This window comes from Typopeltis vanoorti, chromosome 20 (genome assembly GCF_054136105.1).
Source record: "Typopeltis vanoorti isolate ZY-2024b chromosome 20, IOZ_Tvanoo_1.0, whole genome shotgun sequence".
In the NCBI taxonomy this organism is placed as follows: domain Eukaryota; kingdom Metazoa; phylum Arthropoda; class Arachnida; order Uropygi; family Thelyphonidae; genus Typopeltis; species Typopeltis vanoorti.
In genome coordinates this window covers 90,779,940-90,795,998 of record NC_143568.1, presented here as the reverse complement: position 1 = coordinate 90,795,998, position 16,059 = coordinate 90,779,940, and the positions used below count along the sequence as shown (strand labels likewise).

General features: G+C 33.6%; 1 protein-coding gene across 3 annotated transcripts in view; it reads right to left on the bottom strand.

Moving 5' to 3' along the window:
- LOC150095640 (uncharacterized) overlaps positions 1–16,059 on the bottom strand; it is a 205,250-nt gene that overhangs the window by 114,688 nt on the left and 74,503 nt on the right. For all 3 annotated transcript variants that reach the window (XR_016550027.1, XM_090409716.1, XM_090409715.1), the window contains exons 9-11: positions 14,223–14,314; positions 10,320–10,415; positions 7,076–7,210 (exon numbers count right to left, since the gene is read on the bottom strand). Coding sequence is in view for 2 of the 3 variants with exons in the window: in XM_090409716.1 (XP_090265842.1) it covers positions 7,076–7,210; positions 10,320–10,415; positions 14,223–14,314 (323 nt within the window). In the remaining variant the exon portion in view is untranslated. The remainder of the gene's footprint in view (positions 1–7,075; positions 7,211–10,319; positions 10,416–14,222; positions 14,315–16,059) is intronic.

The following is a 16,059-nucleotide window of genomic DNA, read 5'->3' as shown; positions in this document are numbered from 1 at the left end:
TTTTTTTTTTGAAAGTGTTACTGTTATTGTAATAATGGCATTAATATATTTTACATATAACACTCACATAATTAATTAATGGACGTTCAGAAAGTAAACAAAAATATACTTAGAAAAAAAACTTTATTAGAAATTAAAGTAGGCACCTTTCACTACTTTTCTACATAATTTCTGCCATTGTTCAGGCATTTATCATAACTGGGCACCAAGAGTTGTATACCTTCATCGTAGAAGGTTGCCGTTGCCGCCTGTGATGCAAACCATGTATTGACTGCTTCTTTGACCTCGTCATCATCTTGAAACTGCCAGCCACCAAGGAAAGATTTCAGATGTTTGAACAGGTGAAAGTCGCTTGGTGCAAAGTCAGGACTATATGGAGGATGATGGAATTGTTCCCAGCCGAAAGTGGCGAGAAGTTGTTGTGGTACGCCGACTGTGTGTGGTCAGGCATTATCATGGTAAGCAGGCCAAGTCGTTTATTCTGGATTGCACAACGCAGTTTCTTAAGGGTTTGGCAGTACATACTCACATTGATGGTGGAGCCTTGACCCAAGAAGTCTACAAGCAAAATTCCTTGTCTGTCCCAAAACACAATGCACATGATTTTCCGAGTGGAAACTGTTGTCTTCAATTTCATCTTAACTGGTGATGAGGTGTGCCTCCACTCCATAGACAGTTGTTTGGATTCAGGGGTTGTGTGCGACACCCAAGTCTCGTCCCCAGTGACAAGTCTGCTCAGGAAGGCATTTCCATCCTCATGGTAGCGTGTCAAGAATTCCAATGCACTGCCCAGCTGATTCACTTTGTTTTGTTCTGTAAGCAACTTTGGTACCCAGCATGCACACAATTCCAATAATTCAGTTTCTCCAACACAATTTCATAAAGACATGAATGTGAAACTTCTGGAAATTGCAGCAAGAGCAAAGTCACAGCGAATCCCCTATTCTGTCGAATCTTCTCTTCAACTGAACGCACCAAATTGTCAGTCACTAAAGGGTCACCCACTCTGTTCATCATTGTGCACACCTATTCTTCCTTCATTAAAAAGACTTATACATCTTCTTACCATTAATCACTAGTTGCGTGTTCTCCATAAACCTCAATAATTTGCCGATGAATTTCAGCTGCATTAATGTTCCTTGCAATCAAGAAATGGATAACTGAACTAATTTCACATGTAACGGGTGATTTGATTTTCTTAGACATTATAAACACACACACACCAAGAAGCGTCATCGCACTGCGAGATTGTCTGAAAATGGCACCAACACCTTGCCAAAGAATCAACAAACTCAGCATGCACGCGCACCATTGTGATTGCAGCGCTGCAGTGAAAATATTTTAAAACGGAACTTACTTTCTGGATGTCCCCTAATAAGGAATAAATGCAACTGTAAAGTATAAAGTTCATAAGATTAAGTAGTTTACTCAGTATGAAATATGACCATATGAATGATTTTGATCTTTACCATATAGTAAAAAGCAAATCATTTTCTAATGGACTGTATGTGATTTTTTTTTTTTTTTTTTTTTAATAACTGAATTTTCACGAAAATTTAGCATTGAACCTACCATGGAAATGAAATTCACTAACTTTAGTTACTTAAAGCATGAGTTTGAGTCTTTCTTTTGTTGGTAATTCATATTTTATAATTCAGCAATTCCATGATGTACAAAAAACATAAAATATAATACAAATATAATACTGTACACATTTAATAAAATTACAGAAATCCACTGATTTCTGCAGTCTCACAGACAAAGTGATGAATAATCAGTTTTTTGGTATCTTGATTTTTTGCATATCGAACACAATCTGTCAGGATTTTAAAGCGAAGATGCTAATAAACTATGACTTGAAGTTGCTGCTTTACTCTTTAGAAACAAATTACCATCATGTAATTCATCTAGTACTAAAATCTGCTTTTCACTGCTTTCGTTAAGACAAAAGAATCATATATCTATTTCGAAAGTGGATAAAGGAAAAGCCGTAGTGGATGAATAAGGCCGATTATGAACAGAATGATAGATTGCCCTTTACAGGATACTTCCACCTATCAAGAAATTAGTTATAATCCTAGAGAAATACAGATTAAACAATTAAATAAACTTCTTGATGAAGTTGTTAGCTAGGATAAAAATATTTTGTATAAATTATGCACCCATTTTGGAAGGACTCCTCATTTATATGCTCTCCCAAAAATTCATAAGGAAGGTCGTCCAGTAAGACCCATTGTGAATTGTATCGACTCTCCCCACCTTCCCAAAATGTCTTTCACATTTATTAACTGCCCATATTGGACAATCGAGATCATTTATCAAGAATTCCAAACATTTTCTCAAAAAAATCAAGAATATTCAAATGCAAGAGTAGGATATGTTAGTCAACTTTGACAGTGTTTCACTATTTACTAACATTCCATTATCTGACACTATTAGTTTACTATATGATGATTTCTCCTCATGTTGTGAAGCTTTCTGAATTTGTGATACAATCAGGATATTTCAGCTATCTCCACCTTTGGCAAACTGTTCTCTGAACCATCTGGAAAATACCTTGTTCTCATTCTTTCATTCCCAATCCTCTCTTTGGTTTCATTACGGTGATGATGTTTTTCCTGTTTCACCTCATTCTGAAAATGAACTTACCACTTTAATCCAATGGATCAATAGCCTTCACCCATGCATTCAACCACCACTGAAAAAGAAAATGATGGTAGTTTACCATTCTTAGACATTCTTCTTATGCACACAGCCGCTGTTACTTTGTAAACCAGTGTTTATCAAAAACCTCCTTTTATTGGCAGATCCATTTACCAAGTCTGCTAATCAAAAAATTGGTATTATCAAGTCTTTAATTGATAGAGCACATAATGTGTGCTCCTTTCCCTCAAGCTTACAACAAGAATTTCTCATTATCAAAACTTTAATGTGATTAAACAGTTACAACCCTCATCAAATCAATCCAGCAGATAATTGACTCCTATGTTCCAACACCTAAAGATTCTTCAGCAGACTGCAGGATTCCAATCCTTTATATTTCTGATACCTCTGAACCTATTCGTAGAATTGTGAATAAGTATCACTTTATTCCCACATATTTTCCTATCAACAAAATTTCTCATCTGTTACCATCTACAAAAGACAAACTGTCACATCCATTCTTAGTTGGTGTTTAGCAGCTCCCTTGTGATTAAAATTTTGGCATACTTTGGACAGACAGGCTGTTCTGTGGAAAAAAGAATTAGTGAACATCATAATTACATTAAATACACGAGACCTCAAAAGTCAGGGTCTGGCACAGCATAGTATTGACATTAAACACAGCATCGAGTGGGATGAAGCTCGGCTTTTCCACAAAAGCAGTTTTAAATATGAACGCCTCTTCAAAGAAAGTTGTAAAGCCATTTCACTCAGCCTAACTTGAATCAGAATATTTGTCTCTCTTCCCCAAAAGTTTGGTAGATTTTCATTTTATGTAAACATCAAAAATAGTTTTAATATTATTTATTAATATTAATTTCTAGTTTTAGGAGGTGCTTAACAGTCAAAGCTGTATATCTGAGAGGAGACCTCCACATAGCCTTTAAAGGAATGCAGAGAACCAACCAGGACTTCTGACCTAATGTCCAATCCTCACCTTCTCGTGGTGCACCATGTTGGGTATCTATCTGGATACTGAATGAATGAGGATGGGCTGGCAATTTGGGATTTATCTGACCAAATTGTATTCTTATTGGCTTAAACCAATATAGAAAATGATGGCACAACATGACAAAATTTCATGCTGGCTGGGGACGTCGCCCGGTTAAACAAGGCCCCTGTTGTTTTCGCCAGGGAATAAGGGAGAACTGCGAAAAGTCAGCTACTGGAACAAATCTGAAAGCACACCCCAACTCAACATCACCACAGTTAAAGATCGGTACTATCAACATAAGAAGCCTGAATGGCAAAGAAATGGAGCTAACTGAAGAATTAGATAAGTACCAGATCGAAATAATAAGGGTGACTGAAACAAAAAAGACCAAAACTGGTGAGATCTTTCTGAGCAACAAATACAAAATGTTCTATTCAGGAAATGACAATCAAGGAAAAGAAGGAGTAGCCATAGTATTCAACACAAAATACGAGGCTAATCTTCTTGAATGGCAGGCAGTCTCAAGTAGAGTGATGTGGGAATATAAGAATGGGGAACTGAACAATGAGACTTATTTGTGCATTGTCCCACAGAAGGTTCTACTAAAGTAGAATTGGAGGAATTTTTTGATGCTTTAGAAAAAGCAACTGACACAATGAAAAAGGAAAAGTTGGTCCTTGTTGGGGATCTAAATAGCAGAGTAGGAAATGATTGTCAGACATACAAAAATATTTTGGAAAAATTTGGAGAAAAGAGCAAAGCTAATAATAATGGCAAATAACTGTTGGATTTCTGCTCAAGACATGGACTTGTTATTACTAACACCATGTTCCAACATAAAAATGTGCTCAAATTCACATGGAGAGAAGTGGCAAGGAATAAGAAAAGTCTCGTTTACTATGTTATTGTTGATAGTGATGTTTTCTCCCTGGTGCAGTACACCAGTGTACAGAGGATTTGAAATTGGAAGTGTTCATTTAGTCTTGAACAGGATAAAATTGAACTTCATATTGAATAGAAAAACATATAAGAAAGTTTTAAAGCGAATAAAAGTTGAGCAGCTCTCAGATGTGAACTGTAGACTAAAATACACAAAAATTATTGAAGAAAAAAGGAAAGAGTTTGAGAACAGGAATCAAACCTTGGAGATTCAGTGGCAAGCCTTGAAGAAAACCCTGATTAATTCAGCCAGAGAGGCATGTAGGTTGTCTGCAAGGATAGAAAAATCAAAACTCCTTGGTGGACACAGAAAGTTAAAGAGGCAGTGAAAGAAAAGAAGAAGGCATATCATATCAAAAGTTCCTGTCAAATAAGTCAGCTTTTGCTCTTAGAGAATACAGAGACAAATGTAAGAAAGCGAAACACTGTGTAAAACTAGCTAAACAAAAGTCATTGGATGACTGGCAACAACATAGAAAATAAATATCAAGAAGGTGGTAATATATTCTGGAGGTTGTTGAAGAAGCTTAGAAATGGAGGACAGAGTGCTGTAAAAGGAATTAGAGATGATAAAGGTGACACGAAAACTGGAGAAAAAGATATCCTTGAAGTGTGGAGTAATTACTTCGAAAAATTGCTAAATGAAACAAGCAGTGATAGCACAGTGGTTAAAAACACTCAACAGGCATACAATCAGGAATACATATCCATACTTGAAGTAGTAAAGCCATCAAAGGCTTGAAATGCAGAAAGACAGCAGGACTAGATGGCATTCAACCAGAAATGAAGTATGGCAGTATAAAAGTCTTACAGTGGCTGCACTGAATAGTTCAGAGAGCGTGGACAGAGGGATGAATTCCCGATGATTGGAGTAGAGCTCTAATAGTACCCATATATAAAAAGGGAAATAAAACTGAATGTGAGAATTACATAGGAATTTCCCTACTGAGTGTTCCTTCAAAGATCTATGCAAGTATACTTGAGAAACGGTTGAGAAGAATTGTGGAAGAAAAGCTTGGTGAAGAACAAGCTGGATTCAGGCCAAATAGAGGCTGTCAGGATCAGATCTTCACTTTACCACAAATAGGAGAAAGCGTGAGAATATAATAAAGATCTGTATTTAAGTTTTGTCGATCTCGAAAAGGCATATGACAAGGTGCCAAGAGAGAAGCTATTCAATACGCAACAATTATATGGTGTCAATGGGGCATTATATCAAGCAATACTTAGTCTTTATTTGATTTGTAAGTCAGCAGTTAGAATTGAAGGAAGTACAGGAAGGTGGTTTAATGTTAAATCTGCTGTGAGACAAGGATGTACTTTATCCCCTCTGTTATTTGTTATCTATATGGATCACATTATGAAGGAAAGTGGTATTAAATCTGATATCAAAATTGGAGATGTCAATATCAGCTCTTTGCTTTATGTGGACGATGTTATACTTCTAAATAAATCCGCTACAAGTTTGCAAGATTCCCTGACTAAAGTGAATAACTGTTGTAATAAATATGCTATGAAGGTCAGCATTCAAAAGACAAAGACAATGAAAATAAGTGGAATTGTTGAAAATGTCGACCGTGTTGGGAACGGGGAACCTGTGGAACAAGTAAAACATTTCAGCTACTTAGGCACGATTTTTACTGAAGATTGTAAATTAAATATGGAAATAGACAACAGAATCAACAAAGCTGGTATGGTAGGAAGTCAATTGAATAAATTCATATGGAATAAGAGAGAAATTAGTCGGAACACTAAATTAGCTGTATACAAGACAGTGTTCAAACCAGTTTTAACCTATGGATCTGAGAGCTGGATCAGGAGTAAAACACTTGACCAAAGACTAGAGACCGCAGATATGAGAGTCCTGAGAAAGATTAGAGGCGTGATCAGATGGCATCAATGGCAATATCATATTAAAAACAAGGATATTAGAAAAGAACTTGATATTGTCAGCATCCAGGAATGTGTTAGCAGAGCTAATCTCAGGTGGTATGGTCACTTAAACAGAATGGGCGAGGAAAGATTAGCAAAACAAGTGTTCTCTGTCAGGTTGGCAGGAAAATGACCCAGAGGAAGACCAAGATATAGGTGGATTGATACAGTAAAAAGTGCCTTAGAAGATAGAAATATAAGATCTGATAATGTTGGTTCAGTTTGTTACTTGACAAGTAACAGACTGATTTGGAAGAAAATTGTAGATAGTAAGTAAGTAATGATGTAAATTTTTCATGTAGTACTATCATATCCTGTACACCCCTTGAGGGTACATGTCAGGAATTTGATGATGATGGTGATTTCTAGTTCACAGCAAGATATTGGTAACCCGATTGTTGTATGTACTTTGTATTCTTATTCTCTGATTTGCTTGTTTCTACACAGTGATGATGTACTGTTATTTTCAGTACAAAATATCTGTACTTTCATTAAAGTTAATTACTGTGGTTATCATGGTTTGTTGTTTATAGTTATTCCACAGATGCTTTTAAAGATTATACATACCTGATTTTTACAAGGCTTATCTTCTGAAAATGGAGGGGGAAAATGAAGGGCTAACCATGGTGGACGCATCTTCTTATGTTTCAAGATATCATTTAACCAGTATGCAGTAATGCATCTCTTTCCTTCTCTCATTGCCTATATAAATTAATGCATGAATGAATAATGAAGAAGATGGGAAAGAAATATATATATTAATTAAATATTTTTAATTCACACACAAACACACACACTCACACTTCCTTTATAACTTCTAATGAAAACTGATCACAGTAACTCTTGCTGCCAAACAGTTATACTTCTAAAAGATATAATTTATATCAAAACTGAGATGAATTATTCATTTTTAATCAAATTTCCTAGTAATTGTTTACATCTATGACTTGAATGAATTTCACTATATGGACTGACCAAAGAAATGCATGGATGAGTGACACAAACAAGACTGGGCTATAGTGAGAATGTTTTTCTTCCTAGGATAATTCTGTCTGAAAAAGGTTGGTAGGTTAAGGAATAAATAAACAAGGAGCACCTGCTTCAGGCCTAAACATGGCAATTTTTCAAGCAACTCCAAACCTCTAATAAGCAGGGTGCTCTCACTCTGGTTGACAAAAAAACATATATGACCTTAAGATGTTCTCAAAACATCCATACCACAGTGGAATTCAAACCTATGGCCTCTTGTTTGGTAAGCAGAGATGCTATTTACTTATCTGACAAGGCTGACATGCATTTCCTTCGAATGCCCCACAATATAATTGTGAAACCTCTATGCAAGCACTAATAAAGGGAAACTTGTTAACTATAAAACTTATATATAAAACTTGTTAACTATAAAAGAGGAAAACCTGAGTTTTTGTCTTTTATGGTTAGCATAATAAAAAAACATAAGATATTTCTCAGTGGCTGTGAGTCACTGGTTATTTTTCAAAAGTTTTTTAGGATAGCATGATTTATAGATAAAGTAGGTCTATGAAAATGGAATGTTTACTAAAACAGAACAGATTTACATTTAACATCAAGAGCATAAACAAAAATTTCATATCCAGTCTTCCTGCCTTTAAACTAATTGTAGTAGAATTTAATTGGGATGTTCTAATATAGGAATGGAAATTAAAAACAAATATTTAAAAAAATAGTTATGTTAACACGTTCGCTGCCACGCTACTTCGGCATAGTCTGTTCCCGTACGCCAAGCAATTTCACTTCTTCAAGGTCAGTACGGTAATCTCGTTGCCGGCGGTAAGCATCATACGAGTATACTCGTAGCTGGCTTGTGTAGCTGGTTTACCAACTACGTGTATACTCGTAGTTGGCTGCGAATGTGTTAAAAACTGAACAGTTGCAATTATCAATTTTCCTTTAAGCAGATTACATGCACCTAATGAATCACAACCAATATCAGGGCATCATGCCTTTGGTGGCAAAATATGGAATCTGGCTGTTCTAAAATTTGTAATTTAGTTATACGAAGTACTCAGCTAAGTGAGGTTTGGATAATACAAAGTTCACTGTATAACTTAAATATATTTGAAGATGATTACAAAATTGAATTTGCATGATCCTTCACTAACAGTTAATGAAGTAGGATCTGGGCTATTGTATGTGCCACAGAAAGTTTTTTCACTGAGTTACAAAGTAAATTATATTATTGTTTATCCTTTATCCAAGCATATGCAAACAAAGTTTTCATGTGAAGTATCTTCACGACGAAGCTACTTGTATATAGAGGCTGTGGACGTCATATTGATTGCTTTAGTATCACCTAATGCAAAGCACATTTCCTTATGGAAGTGCATATTACTGTACATTATGGGAGGGATCACTGCCCAGACTTTTGACTATTATTGAAGTAATGACACTGAATATTTCTGAAAGTGACAAATCAATATAAATACATTAAGACAACTAACAATATATTTTAAATTGAAAAGTAAATTTCTTTTGGAATCAAGTGAAAAAACTTTCTACAATTATCTCTGATCTAGAGTATTTTAACAGTAAGTGATACACCATTTACCACATGTATATGGAAAATATGACTTCTGTATTAATTTAACTTGGTATCTTCCTTGGGCTGGCTCCTACTGATGAGACCTCAAGGTTGAAACCAGTCTTAGTAGTGGCTCTTCCCATAATGCACAGCAATATAAACTTCCATGACAAAGTGTGCTTTTGCATTATTGGACACTGAAGTAATCAATATGAAGTCAACGGCCTCAATATACATGTAGCCTAGTCATGAAGATACTTCACATGCAATCTTTGTTTGCTTACACTTGGATAAATGATTAATTTGTTTGTGCTGGTTGTTTTATTTTTCATTACAACATGAATGTTCTGCTAAACAGAACAACATGGGATGACATGGAAATATTCCAAGTATAAACCAAGGAGCAAAGTATAATTCCTTGTGACAGAAAGATGCAGTAATGTTAATGTTTTTAAACTTTAAGAGAAAGCCTCCCATGATGTCTTGTAATCTCTTTGAAGACAATAATAATAATTCGGCTGCATGAACTTTTTTTTTTTTTTGTTGTTGTTGTTACTGGAATTCTGTCAGTACAACATGAGGAACGCCAGTTTTTCTATTGTTGCCTTTGGATATTATGCCATATTTTATCTGTAAATACACAGAACCCATTATATTCCAACTCACACAATTATATTGCACGATTTGGAATGTGGCTGAGTGATTAACATATCCATTAGACAGATTGAGAGTCTGTGGACTGCAGACACTGGTAAACAAAAGAAAGAATATGCTAAGAATACAGAAGAAAGAAGAATAGATACACTAACCACACTGGCCTGGTTGGCTGAGAGGTTAGTGGATCTGCTCTTGAGCCAAAAGGCTGTGGGTTCGAATTTCACCGGATGGATGTGATTGTCTGTGAAAATACTAGTGGTGGTGGGCAGTAGATGGCGGTTGGTGTAGATGATGATGGTAGTTGCAGTTTGCTGTAGTTGGTGGATTGAGTGGTGGAGACAGAGTTGTAGAATATGTGCCCTCTCTTGATGAGTCTTGGGACTCCTTGGAGGTGTCATGTATTAATAATAATAATAGATATATTTTTCCTGGCTAACATGCCTTATTATTTAAAGAAGAATGCTCTACCTCAATAAAATTTTCTGTGTGTCTCAAGATAAGCTAACTTATTTTGAGAACAGAGAAAATTAGAACTCTAAATGAGTTCATTATGTCTTTTTCCTACATTAAGATCTTTAGCATTTTATAAAAACTCACCTGCTGTACAACAGAATTTCGCTGATTCTCACATAAAACATGGGTACATTTGTTACTGTAATTTGAATCAACTTCTCCACCATGTAGTTCAATTATCTGCATAAAAATAAGGAGTGTTTTAATATAATTCTATAGAAAAATGCATAGAGAGTACGTAAAGTTGTGTAAAGAACTCAAAATCTTGAATACTTTTAATTTTGGACTTATAAACACAAATTCAGCTGACGAAAAAATTAAAAAAAAAGAAATATTTAAAGAAGAACAAGATTTTAACAAATCAAGTAGAACTTAAACTTTTAACAAATTCAAAATTTTACCACATTAAACTGTCATTTGAACCTAAAATAATCAAATGACAAGAAAAATACTAACATGGATTTATTAAATGGTAAGTTGTTTTTTTTGAAATAAGCATGCAGTTTACAATATTTGATAACCTAAGTTTACTGAAAACCTTAGCTTTAACACACAGCTACATGTGAAACTGTTACTGTCAAAAGATATTGTGTAGCAGATTAAAGATTTTATCACATGATACTGAACAGCTCTGTCTACACTGCTCACTCTTCTCTAGGCTTACATGAACGAATGTTAAGACAAGCTACAACTTGATAACTATGACACTGGCATTAATAATGCGGATCCTAAAACATCAGAAAATTAAATATTTTCTGATATTACTTTTTTCTTTTTGAACTTTATTAATTGTTCAATACTTTAATTATAGTATACATAACTCTTAGCTTGTGAAACTAGAAACAAATGATCAATACCTTTCTTCAGTTCTGATGGGGAACTATAATTTGTCATTTGCAATCATATTTTAGCTAAAAAAATAAATAAATATATATATATATATATATATATATATATATATATATATAGGTCAAGAATTAAACCAAGAACCAGTAATAGAAAAAATTAAAAAATATAAACATAAATGGATGGACCACGTTCAAAGAATGAAAACAGAAAGATTACCAAAACAAGCCTTAAAGTACAAGCCATTAGGAAAAAGAAAACCAGGACGTCCTCTTAGACGATGACTTCTAAGAGGCTGGAACAGGCTATGCTAGGTCTAAATCCTTGATATGCATGATGATGATGATGATGATATATATATATATATATATATATATATATATATAGTGAAAGAAAAAATGATTTAGCGATAAAGGAGTTGGCATTTTCTAGTTGGTAAGACAAACATTTAAATCAACTTAATTTGAAACTGCAGGAGGGATGGGGTGGGGGGGATTTGCACCAAACAGAGTAGCATACAAACAGGTATAAGCTAGTACAGCAAGATTATTTAGGGAGCACCCTCACAAGGTCACCCTTGTTGGCTATTACCATATGGTAAAATATTATCTTAATGATTACATCATTAATATAATAAAGGGTGTAAGTAATAGATACATTATAAATTCTATAGAAATGTAAAATATGTTATATAAATATCAGAAATGTCTGATAGTACACAATACACATGTGTGAACAATTCTTTTTAAGAAATAATGTTTGGTGGATAGAAGATGAAGGGCTGGTGACATGATTGAGACATTTAAACTGTTGCGAGGTATTTACGGGGGGGGGGGGGGGTCATGTAGCAGAACAAGGACCACTATCTAAAGGAGATACATGGTTGAAGTACTGCATAATCCATGCATTATAAATGTCCAAAAGGCGTGTGATTGATTTGTATTATGGGATACTAAGGCAATTGGTGTGAAGTCATTAGCCTCTACATACAAGTAGCCCAGTGATGAAGATATTTCATGTGCAAACTTTGTTTGCTTACACTGAGATAAAGGATTAAACCTAGTTTTTTTTGTGTGTGTGTGTTATTTGTGTGGCATTTTGAGAGGAATGGCTTTCAGGTCTCAATCAAAGAGAAATCAAACAACTAACTTTAAAGGTTGAAGACAAAGTTTTGAATAAGAACATGAAATGTAAAGATAAGGATATAATGACTATTAGTACCATGTTCAAGGCATGAGCCACAAAAATGAACTCGCATATTAAAAACAAAAAAAAATTTGCAGTAATATCTGAAACCAAGAAGTTGAGATGCTCAAAGTTAATTAATAATTATATATAATTTTACAGTAATGAGAGAGCAAATATAGCATTGATTAGAATGAAAGAATAAAACAAATTAGAATTAAATTACAATGAGAGTATTTGGTTGTCAGTGATGTAGAAAATAATGAAAGCTTTTACTCCCTTCTGCAAGAAATAATAAATAAAGTAAATAAGTTCGACTATCTAGTGGATGGGGGTGGGGCTTAAATGCTCAAAGTGGAATTAGTAAAATGAATTCATTCCTCAGACATGGGAGCAAACAGTTAATAGAAATGGGAGAAGGCAAATTGTTTATGCAGTTTATAATAACTTTACCCATTTTTCCCACAAACACTGTCATAAACATACTTGACTTGGATGGCAAGAGAACATAAATCTGTAATAGACTATATAGCAATAAACAATAAATGAACAAAACTGGTTCTTGACACAAGGTTTTTAAGAGGTTCTGAAGAAATTCATCACTTCCTATTAGTCTCACCAATTTGATTTCCTCCACAATGGTTGAAAATAATGAAAGCAAAAAAATAAAAAAGAGGTATATAACAGGCAACATTTGAAAGCATAAGCAAAAAGAGAGAGAGTATCATAAAAGAGGTCTTAGTAATGGATAAGGTAATTCTTAGGATTATAGAAGATAAAAGTAATGCTTTCAAGTATTTATCAACTAGATCAACTGAAAATAAGATAGAAACAACAGAAAGAAAAACAGAAATAAAAGGTGTGAGGAAAATATATAGAGAAAGCTGGAATGATTTAATTTATAAGTTATTGGATTGAATTTTGTTTAATTTCTCTCTAAATTACATTAATTTAGAGAGAGATTTAACAAAAATTTAATCCAATAACTTATAAAATTTTAAATAATTAAATCAAGAAACAAAGAATGCAATAATCAATGTGACTCAGGATTTACGGTTACATACCATTCATACAATTTATGTATCAGATAAGTGAAGGTAACATGGTGACATGGTGCTATATCAGAAGTTTTCAAGGTTGGATAAACAATACTCTATACCCCAATTCAAAAATAAGGGGGAGAAGAACCACTGAATCCTGGCAGAAGGCCATAGTTATTCCAGTTTATAAAAATAAAAAATTTAAAAAAAAAAAGACTGAAAATTATTATTGTGTTTTCTTTTCTTTCAAATCTTGTTCTATTGAACCATTTTTGAAATCAATGTTTCTCCCTTTCCAATTAATCACACAGGTTCTTTCTCTGGACTATGTATTTTCTGCTTCACTATGACATACTATTGAAATTTAGATTAAATTTTTTTGCATTCAATTTAATCAGATGAGGATGTCTCCTTACAGCATTTTATCATCAAAGGATATATATATATATATATATATATAAGCACATGTATGGTTCTCCTTTCAAGTTTTAATCACAAAAGCTCAAAACTCATGTACTATTAAAAGTGAATTAACTTATCCATAGGAACTTTTGGTAATAACAAAACAAAAAAGATCAACATTCCTTCCTGGTATTTAATTTTCCTTCTTAAGGGAATTCTTACAACTCTCCCTTCTCTTTTTTGTCTATATTCATTCTTTTTTTTTTTTTTTTTTTTTACTACACTCAACCAATTTCATTCTTTTTTCTCATATCTATCAGCTGTTTTTATAACATTCTCTATTTCAAGTCATTGCAAGTAATAAAAACAATATCCAGTTTTGTGCAGATGTCCACACAAAACTGGAAATTGTGGTTATTTACTGTTTAGTATTTAGTATGAATTAAATGGCATCATATAATCTCACAAAGTTTAATAAATAAGAAAATACTTCTGTTAAAAAGAGTAAACTCACTTTTTTCCAAATGACTAGCTTGTTTCCCTCAACAAGTTTATCATAATCCATTATGCAAAAGATACATCCCAAAAGGCAAAGATCAGGAGGAACTAAAGAATAATAAATATAAAAATGATGATTTTTTAGATTATTTCCCAACATTAAACAATACAGTCAGTTAATGACATAACTAAGGTGCACAATATAAAATTGGAAAATGGCATATTCTAGAGATCTGAATCCATGAATATTGAATTTCATGTGAATTTGAATGAAGTTATTTTAAGTTGTGCTGTCTTTCGTTTAGATTCTAAACACTATACTCTTCACATAATCCACAAATAAGCACGAAAACTGGTTATTCCCAGTTTTTTTTTTTTAGCAAATTACTACCTTTAGTATCTAAAATACTAATTATTTTCCTCCAAACTTCTGTCATCATTCTGGATATACTATGTGAATGATGTCTTTGCCATTTTGCCACATCTGAATATGCTCAATCTAAGTTTTGGTGGTTACTTAACATATAGTATACATTGTTAATTTTCTTAATTTTTTAAAAAATATTAATCATCATCATCAAATTCCTCATATTTATCCTCAAGAGGTATACAGGATATGATAGTACTACATGAAAAATTTACATCATTACTAACTCCCTATCTACAATTTTCCTCCAAATCAATCTATTTCTGTCAAGGCTTCAATATTGCCAGATCTTATATTTTTATCTTCTAAGGCACTTTTTATCATATAAATCTACCTATATCTTGGTCTTTCTCTAGGTCTTTTTCCTGCCAACCTGGCAGAAAACACCTGTTTTGCTAATCTTTCCAATCCCATTCTGTTTAAGTGAACATACCACCTGAGATTAGCTCTGCTCACACATTCCTGGATGCTGACAATGTCAAGTTCTTTCCTAATATCCTCATTTTTAATATAATATTGCCATTGATGCCATCTGTTCACTATTTAATCTTTTTCAAGGCTCTCATATCTGCAGTCTCTAGTCTTTGGTCAAGTGTTTTACTTCTAACCCACTCCCAGATCCATAAGTTAAAACAGGTTTGAACACTGTCTTGTATACAGCTAATTTAGTGTTTTAGCTAATTTTTCTCTTATTCCATATAAATTTATTCAATTGACTTCCCACCATACCAGCTTTGTTGATCCTGTTGTCTATTTCCATATTTAATTTACCATCTTCACTAAAAATCATGCCTAAGTAGCTGAAATGTTTTACTTGTTCTATAGGTTCTCCATTCACAATGCAGTTGATATTTTCAATACTTCTGCCTATTTTCATTGTCTCTGTCTTTTTATTGCTGACCTTCATACCATATCTATTACAACAGTTATTCAATTTAGTCAGGGAATATTGCAAACTTTTAGTGGATTTATTTAGAAGAATAACATCATCTGCATAAAGCAAAGAGCTGACATTAACATCTCCAATTTTGATATCACGTTTAATACCACTTTCCTTCATAATGTGATCCATATAGATAATGAATAACAGAGGGGATAATGTACATCCTTGTCTCACACCAGATTTAACATTAAACCATCTTCCTGTACTTCCTTCAATTCTAACTGCTGACTTACAACTCAAATAAAGACTAAGTATTGCTTGATATAATGCCCCATTGTCACCATATAACTGCAGCATATTGAATAGCTTCTCTCTTGGCACCTTGTCATATGCCTTTTCCAAATCGACAAAACTTAAATACAGATCTTTGTTATATTCCCATGCTTTCTCGACTGTTTGTCGTAAAGTGAAGATCTGATCCTGACAGCCTCTATTTGGCCTGAATCCAGCTTGTTCTTCATCAAGCTTTTCTTCCACAATCTT